At 38.1% G+C, this 8,732-nt stretch overlaps 1 protein-coding gene across 2 annotated transcripts in view; it reads left to right on the forward strand.

Moving 5' to 3' along the window:
- PDGFC (platelet derived growth factor C) overlaps positions 1-1,632 on the forward strand; it is a 252,731-nt gene extending 251,099 nt beyond the window's left edge. For both annotated transcript variants that reach the window (XM_019977839.2, XM_019977840.2), the window contains exon 6: positions 101-1,632. In XM_019977839.2, coding sequence (XP_019833398.2) covers positions 101-217 — 117 coding nt within the window. In that variant the 3' untranslated portion in view covers positions 218-1,632. The remainder of the gene's footprint in view (positions 1-100) is intronic.
- Positions 1,633-8,732: the final 7,100 nt, after the last annotated feature.

The raw sequence follows: 8,732 nt of genomic DNA on the forward strand, positions 1-8,732 counted from the left end.
TTGGGCCCCGAGATTCTGTTCTGAAATCATTCCTGTCCATGAAATCACAAGTTGCAGACATGGCCTGATTTTAAAGGTGGTTTCCATTGTTCCTTTTCAGGTCCTTCAGTTGAGACCCAAGACAGGCGTCCGGGGGCTGCATAAGTCACTCACAGACGTGGCCCTCGAGCACCATGAGGAGTGTGACTGCGTGTGCAGGGGGAACCCTGGGGGATAATGCCTCGCGGTGGCTCAGGGCTGCCTCTGCGACGGAACTTGTGCCTTATCTCCATCCACAGTCCCGGCTGTTGGCTCCAGGGCCCTTTCATCTTCAGGATTTACAGCGTGTTCTGAGAGAGGAGACACCGGGCAGAATTAGGGGTTGTGCAACGGCTGTTTGGAGATGAGGCCCCACGACAAGAGGAACGTCCTCGCCGGGAAAAGGAATGAACCTTGTAGATTTCTAGTTAGTTGCAAAGTCCCTATGAGCGCCCTCGGCTGCATTGTGTCTCTTGTCTGGATGTGGCCTAGGTTCATGTCAGCACAGGAAACACTGCCTGTGAGCCCCTGGTTCTGTCGCCTTGCTTAACTCTAAGCCCTGTGCTCTGGGGCTAAAATCACAGAAATCTCGGATTGTTTCTTCTAGTCACATGTATAAGAGTGTTCTAAGTTCTACCAACATGGGTTTTAAAAAGGAACTGTGTTGCCATGAATTAAACTTGTCATGCTGATAGGAGAGACTGGATATTCTATATTTCTTAATCAGATTTCTACCATTTAGAAGAAGAGACCTCCATGCATGGTTTGGAACAGACAAACCTGAGAAGAAGAGTGGCCTTATCTTCACTTTATAAGTTGGTTTATTTGTTTTATTGTGTACATTTTTTATAGTCTCCTTTTGACATTATAACTGTTTGCTTTTCTAATCTTGTTAAATATATCTATTTTTACCAAAGGTATTTAATATTCTTTTTTATGACATCCTAGATCAACTATTTTTAGCTTGGTAAAATTTTCTAAACAGAATTGTTATAGCCAGAGGGACAAAGATGATATAAAATATTGTTGCTCTGACAAAAATACATGTATTTCCTTCTTGTATGGTGCTAGAGCTTAGATCAATCTGCTTTTTCAAATATTAATTGGGAAATGGATAGAATTTGGTAAGTTGCAAAGACTCTTGGAAAATAAATAATCATGTCTTCAACTCCTCTTACTGGGATGCAAGTAAAAAAGCAGAATACCCCCAGAGGCATCCAGGTCCAGGCGTTACTAACCTCTAACCCTTTTTTAGGGAAATGTGAGCCCAGCTCAGAAGATCATAAAGCACCTTGAGAATAAGAGACTTGACAACCTCCTGACAAAGCATGCTCAGCTGTCCTATAGGAACACATCCTATTTATTGTGATGTTCTGGTTAGATTATCTTTAAACTCTGTTCCATACACTTGTATAAATACATGAATATTTTTATGTACAGAAGTATATCCTTTAATCAATTCACTTATTGTACTCTTTGGCAATTTGAAAAGAAAATCAGTCAAATCCTTCGCTTGTACAATGCTGAATCTTGTGCCTAGGTTATGTGGTGACTATTGGAATTAAAAATGTATTGAATCACCAAATAAAAGAATGCAGCTATTTTGGGGAGAAACTGAGTGTGTGTTTGCAAGATTTGTGTCACCATTACTTTTATTTTGCAAAAGGAGAAATCAGTTCAAAAGACAGGCAAAAAAGTGAGCATTTCTGGTGAGGCTTTCCTGCCTCTGGACGCCTGTGCTTTTGAGCAGTAGTTTTCTTTTTTTCAGTTATCTTGATACTGATTAGTGGTAAATTAAGTTGCAAGTGACTTGGAGTTGTGTGTGATTAATGAAATGCTTGATGACAGATTAGATGGCGGTATGAAATGGGGGAGTATAACTTCCTACTCCTGTCTTTGCATTTTCAGTGGCTGATACTAGAAGGGGTGAGCCCAGACCCCTCTAGCACATGGATCCACATACCTAACATGGCACACATCAAGATGTGGGCCTGTGTTTTAGAAGTAGATCTCAAGGCAGGCTGGTGTCTTCAGCAGTTGAGCCCTGCCTTTGAACTTGCCTGGGGGCCATTTAGGTCCCAGGCTCTTCCAGGCAATAGCCTTTCAAGCACTTTCCCACCTGACAGTCCTACCCTGCGCCCACCCACGTGAAAGACAAAGTGAAAATACCTACTCAGTATTATTGACTTATTATCATAATTTTGTCCCAGCTGCCTGGAGGCTGACTAGATACAGCTTGGCTGCCGTCCTGGAAAGTCTACCACGTCTCTATCTGGCCATTTGACCACTGTAGACTTAACAACACACTGTGAAATGTGATAGCTGTGACCTGTGGAACTGCATTTAATCCAACATTTCCAGCTTTTTCTTTAAATTGAAGTATAATTGATTTGCAATGTTATGTTATTTTCAGGTATACAGCAAAGTGCCTCAGTTATACATATGTATACATTCTTCTTCATATTCTTTTTCATTTATAGTTTATCACAGGGTATTGAATATAATTTCCTGTGCTGTACAGTTGGACCTTGTTGTTTATCCATCCTGTATATAATAGTTTGCTACCCCTAATCCAGCCCTCCCCCTTGCCCCTCCCCTACTCCTCCTCCCCCTTGGCAACCACAAGTCTGTTCTCTGTGTCTGAGAGTCTGTTTCTGTTTTGTATGCTAGCACTGTCTGTGGAGCACTGTTCCTGTGCTCATCTATTGCAGTAATGTCCCCCCGTGTGTATTAAAATGTTAATTATATTTTGTAATCTGCTTCAGAAAGCATTTGCCTAGCCACTTACACTAAATGCAATGTCTTTGTAACTTCTAAGCCATTATAGTAATTTTATTTAGTATAAATCTATACAAAATTTAGAAGGAAGTGGCAACCCTCTCCAGTATTCTTGCCTGGAGAATCCCAGGGACACAGGAGCCTGGTGGACTGTAGTCTATGGGGTCACACAGAGTCAGACACGACTGAAGCGACTTAGCAGCAGCAGCATACACAATTTAAGAAAAAGACTTAGTAGTTTCATAGGAAGGATAGCTATTAAGATTAATAACTTTATTGTTTTAGAAATACATATGTACTCCCAGCTACCATTTTAAAGAAACAGGAAAGCTGATCTTAATATTCATGGAAATGCAAAGGACCCAAAATAGCTAAGAAATCTTGAAAAAGAGCTACAAACTTGGAGTACTCACAGTTCCCAATTTCAAAACTTACTGTGAAACAATAAAAATAGTGTGGTAAGGCTAATACTTTAGACATGCAGATAACTGAGAGTCCAGAAATAAACTCTAACATTTATGGTCAATTGATCTTGACAATGCTACCAAGACAGCTCGATGGGGACAAGGTATTCTTTTCAACAAATAGTGCCAGGACCCCTGGATATCCATATGCAAAAAAATAAATGTGAACCCTTAACTCCTACCATGTATAGATATTAAGTCAAAAATGAATCAAAGACCTAAATGTAAGAGGTAAAAGTATGAAACACTTAGAAACACATACAGGAGAAATTTCTGATGACCTTAGATTAGGTGATTGGTCATGTCTCAGATACACACCAAAAACACTTGTGACAAAAGAAAAATGACATTATTAAATTAAAACCTTCTGTACTTCAAAGGACACTGTTAAGAAAATGAGAAGACAAACCATATAACATGAAAAAATATTTTCCATTCAGGTATCTGATTGTGTGCATGTTCAGTTGCTCAGTTGTGTCTGACTCTTTGTGACACCATGCACTGTAGCCTGCCAAGCTCCTCTGTCCATGGACTTCTCCAGGCCAGAATACTGGAGTGGGTTACCTTTCCCTTTTCCAGGGTGTTTTGCAAACTCAGGGATCGAATCCAGGTCTCTCACGTTGCAGGCAGATGCTTTACCCTCTGAGCTACCAGGGAGGCCTATAATATCTGATTAAGATCTTATATTGATATTTAAAATATATAAAGAACTCTCATGACTCAACAATAAAAAGATAGTAGAAAAATGAACAGAGTGCTTGAACACCCATTTCTCAAAAAAAGAAGATACACAAGGGGCAAATACACACATGAAAAGATAGCCGACATTATTAGTTATTATGGAAATACAAACTAATATCATGAGCCAACTACTTTACACCCAGTGAAACAGCCAGAATCAAAGAGACAGATAGTAGTAGGTGTTGATGAGGATGTGGAGAGACTGGAACCCTATACATGGCTGGTCAGATTGTAAACTACTGTAGCAACTTTGAAAATAGTGATGCAGTTCTTCAAAACCTTAAACCCAGAGTAAATATATGAATTAGTAATTCTACCCCCAGGTATATACTCAAGAAAATGGAAAATCCCCACACACGATGGTTCATAGCAACATTTTTCATTATAGTAAAAAAAAGAAAGAAACCACCCAAATGTCCATCAACTAATAAGTAAACAAAGCACAGTGTATCTATACAATACAATGTTAGGCAATAAAAATAAAAAGTAAAGAAGTATTGATACATGCTGCAGCATGGATGAACCCTGAAAACATGGTGCTAGGTAGAAAAAGCCATTCACAAAAGACCATAAAATGTAAGACTACATTTATATGCTATGTTCGGGATTGACTAATCTATACAGAAAGAAATTTGACAAGTGTTTTGCCAGTGGCTGGTAGAAGTGGGTAAAAGGGCAGTGACTACTAAGGAGGACAGCTTTTCCCTTTGGAGTGATGAAAATACTCTGAATGAGATACTGGTGACCACTGAACTCTACACTTCAAAATGGTGAAATATTTGAATTATATCTCAATAAAGTCAATCTAAGTAATTAAGACTGCAGTAAATTTTTAAATTTTTAAATGTACTGCAGTATTTAAGAAATAAAATCCCTCCCCCTCAAAAAGAACAAGGAATAAAGTAAAAAAAAAAAAAAAAAATCCAAAATTTTGTCACCATGTTCCCCACCATGTTTATCTATGCATGTCAATGCGTAGATGAACATACAGGTAATTAAATGGCATTTCTGGTCTCAGTTTTGTCCCCGGTAGTAGTAGCTGATGTCTACTCCCTTGGAGGTGTATGTGTCTATCAGCATGTGGTCTTTGCCGTGGCTTGCTATAACCTACAAGATGGAAGTATAATACCTGTGACAGGTGCCATATGCTGGTACAGATAGTTTGCTGTCTTTGCTGCCATCACCATGAGAAGAGTGTGCCCCAGAGAGCACAGTGGACTCCTGCTGCTGTTCTGAACCCAGTTCCTGCCATGGGGTCAAGTTCTGCAGATTCCAGACAGCCCACACACACTTGACTGAGAAATAAATAATTCTTGTTGTAAGCTGCTGAAATCTTGAGGGTATTTGTTATGCAGTGCTATTTGGCAAATGAGACCAGTAGGTATTATTTTCTTTGCAAGGAGATCGTATCATATGTGCTATATCTCCAGGAAACTTTTATACATACCTTCACTTTGCAACTTACGGACAAAAAATTAAAATTGAACAAGAAATATGTTCTTTGGAAAATGTTTCATCAATATAAGATACAATCTTTCTAAATGATCTCTCTAAAGCTGTGAAAAAAAATGTTATTAAAAACATATTAAAAGCATAGAATCCTTGGCAAAGCACTTGCTTCTATTTCAGTGAGCATCTATCATTTTTCTATTAAGAAGGGAAAGTAAGCTCTCAGATAATGTCGTCTACCTTTTCAGTAATAGTCTCATTGTTGTTTATTATTAATTTTATGGTTTAATAAATATTTAACTAATACAAAACATTGAAACATTTACTTAAAATGTTTAACATTTAGCTTTTAATGAACTCTTCTATAACTTAAGAAACTTAGGGAAATTTTCATCTGCTCTTTATGTTATCTTCTTTCCAAACTTTCTATCAGTCTCTCTCATTTCTTCATTCTTTCTTTATAAAATATTATGTTAATTGTATAATCTCCATGCCTTTAATTCTTTTGTGATTATTTACATAATGCATAGATTACATCCAGAATACTGTTTACTCAATGTGGTATGGATAAATCCTTGATTCCATTTTTAGTTTTCTAAAACTTGTTTGCCAAATAGAATTATAATTTGAGAATAAAAATTTCCTATAACCAAAAGAAATTCTAGGGGGAAAAAAGTGATCAATTTTAGTGCAGAAGTACCTGCTAGACTTAACTAGTAGATAACTGGTTCCAATGACATTTGGAGAAGGCAATGGCACCCCACTCCAGTACTCTTGCCTGGAAAATCCCATGGATGGAGGAGCCTGGTAGGCTGTAGTCCATGGGGTCATGAAGAGTCAGACATGACTGAACGACTTACCTTTCCCTTCCAATGACACCACAGAGAGATGTAAATAAAATATCATTTATATGAAATAACCTAGTTTCTGATATAACTAAAATGTCTATTTAATAATAATAGTAAACAATAGACAAATTTTGAGGCACAATCCCCTCTACAATTTAGAGAATAAGATGTATTCCTGGTTTTCTATATTTAACCTGCACTAGAGTTGGACACGACTGAGCGACTTCACTTTCACTTTTCACTTTCATGCACTAGAGAAGGAAATGGCAACCCACTCCAGAGTTCTTGCCTGGAGAATCCCAGGGATGGCAGAGCCTGGTGGGCTGCCGTCTATGGGGTCACACAGAGTTGGACACAACTGAAGCGACTTAGCAGCAGCAGCAGCAGGAATAAAATTAATATATCCTAATGGAGATGCTATTTTTTTTTAATGATAGTATGTATGGTAGGGTTTACCTTCCAAATTTCTAGACTGGTAGTCTTAATTTCAGAATATTCAGAGATCAACAAGTACATGTCATACATATCTGGAAAAAAAATCTATTACAAGGAAAGCAGGAAGTACATGAATAATTCATTGGCCGTATTTGATATGCCTTGCTTTCTGTCTTAAAGCTGTGATCTGAAAACATGATTTGCCAGCATTTCAGTAGAAGCAGGAGGGAGGGAGCTGGTATTGCTTCCAGCTTAGCTCCTGGAATCCCTGGAGATTGAGAGGCTACTGGACTTGACCACCTTGAGAAGAAACTTACCAGAAACAAAAAGCATAAGATGAAGAGATGTATATTGACCAATTCTATGGTGAATATCTTGAGAACTCTTCTGAAACACTTGATCATTCAACCAATGAGTTTTGACTGACATCATATATCTGGGTGGTTTAATGTATGCGACTTGCTAAATCAAATTCTTCCTGTATTGCATAACGTGTATCTACTTTGACAATGCATTGTGTCATCATCATGGAATAAAGGCAAACAAACTGCTGTAACAAGACATGTGTCTTGCTGCAGTCGACTGGCATGGCAATAAATCTGAATGACTTGTTTCTAAACTGTCTTTCATCCAAATCTGCTTCAACACTTTGTAACGATTACATTTGTGGAGAGTTTTTCATCTTAATTTTTGCAGCTGGAGATTGAGTAGGGAAGTGAGAACGTGTCATGACTGACTAATTACTCAATATCACACACAGATGTATAAAAACTTTTGGAGAAAATTAGGAGGTTCATATTTGGTTTCTCTTCCCGGGAGAAGGCAACTATTGTGCATGCATTTGTATTTCCTTTTAAAATTAGCATGTAAATAAACAAAATCTATGTTCTTCTCTCTATAAAGTAAGCTTCATTTTCACTCTTGAATTCTATCAAAGACTTGCCATTGTCTGAGTCTTTGCAGCCCAATGTCTGTTTCAGAAAATCTAGACCAGGGGTGCTCAGCCAAATCCTGGAATCAAAACAGGTCATGAAGCCCTGTATGTCCATCCAACTATTGCTATTTCTTTTTTATATAACCATTTTAGTATCGAAGTATAGTTGATAACAATGTTGTATTAGTTTCAGGTGACAGCAAAGTGATTCATGTATGTTTGTGTGTGTATGTGTATACATATCTATTCTTTTTCAGATTCTTTACCATCATAGGTTATTATAGGATATTGAATACAGTCCCCTTTGCTACATAGTAGGCCCCTGTTGTTTATCCATTTTATATATAATAGTGTATATCTGCTAATCCAAAATTCCTAATTTATCTCTCCTCCTCCCATCCCCTTCAATAACCTTGTTTGTTTTCTTTGTGAGTCTATTTCTGCTTTGTAAATAAGTTTCTTTGTATCAGTTTTTTTTTTTTTTTTTGATTCCATATATGCTGCTGCTGCTAAGTCGCTTCAGTCGTGTCCGACTCTGTGCGACCCCAGAGATGGCAGCCCACCAGGCTTCCCCATCCCTGGGATTCTCCAGGCAAGAACACTGGAGTAGGTTGCCATTTCCTTCTCCAAGATTCCATATATAAATGATGGCATATGATGTTTGTCTTTCTCTGACTTACTTCACTTAGTATGATCATCTTCAGGTCAATCCATGTTGCCACAAATGGTAGTATTCCATTCCATTTTATGGCTTAGTAGTATTCCACTGTATATATGTACCACATCTTCTTTATCCATTCGCCTGTCAATGGATACTTTGGGTGCTTCCATGTCTTGGCTATTGTAAATAGTGTTGCCATTGACATTGGGGTGCATGTATCCTTTTGAATTAAGAGTTTTCTCCAGATGTATGCCCAGGAGTGGGATTGTAGGATCATACAGTAGCTCCTTTAAGTAATTTCCATACTGTTCTCTATAGCTAATGTATCAATTCCCACGAACAGTGGAGGAGGGCTCCCTTTTCTCCACATCCTCTCCAGCATTTATAGTTTGTAGACATTTTCA

This window comes from Bos indicus, chromosome 17, assembly GCF_029378745.1.
Source record: "Bos indicus isolate NIAB-ARS_2022 breed Sahiwal x Tharparkar chromosome 17, NIAB-ARS_B.indTharparkar_mat_pri_1.0, whole genome shotgun sequence".
Classification (NCBI taxonomy): Eukaryota; Metazoa; Chordata; class Mammalia; order Artiodactyla; family Bovidae; genus Bos; species Bos indicus.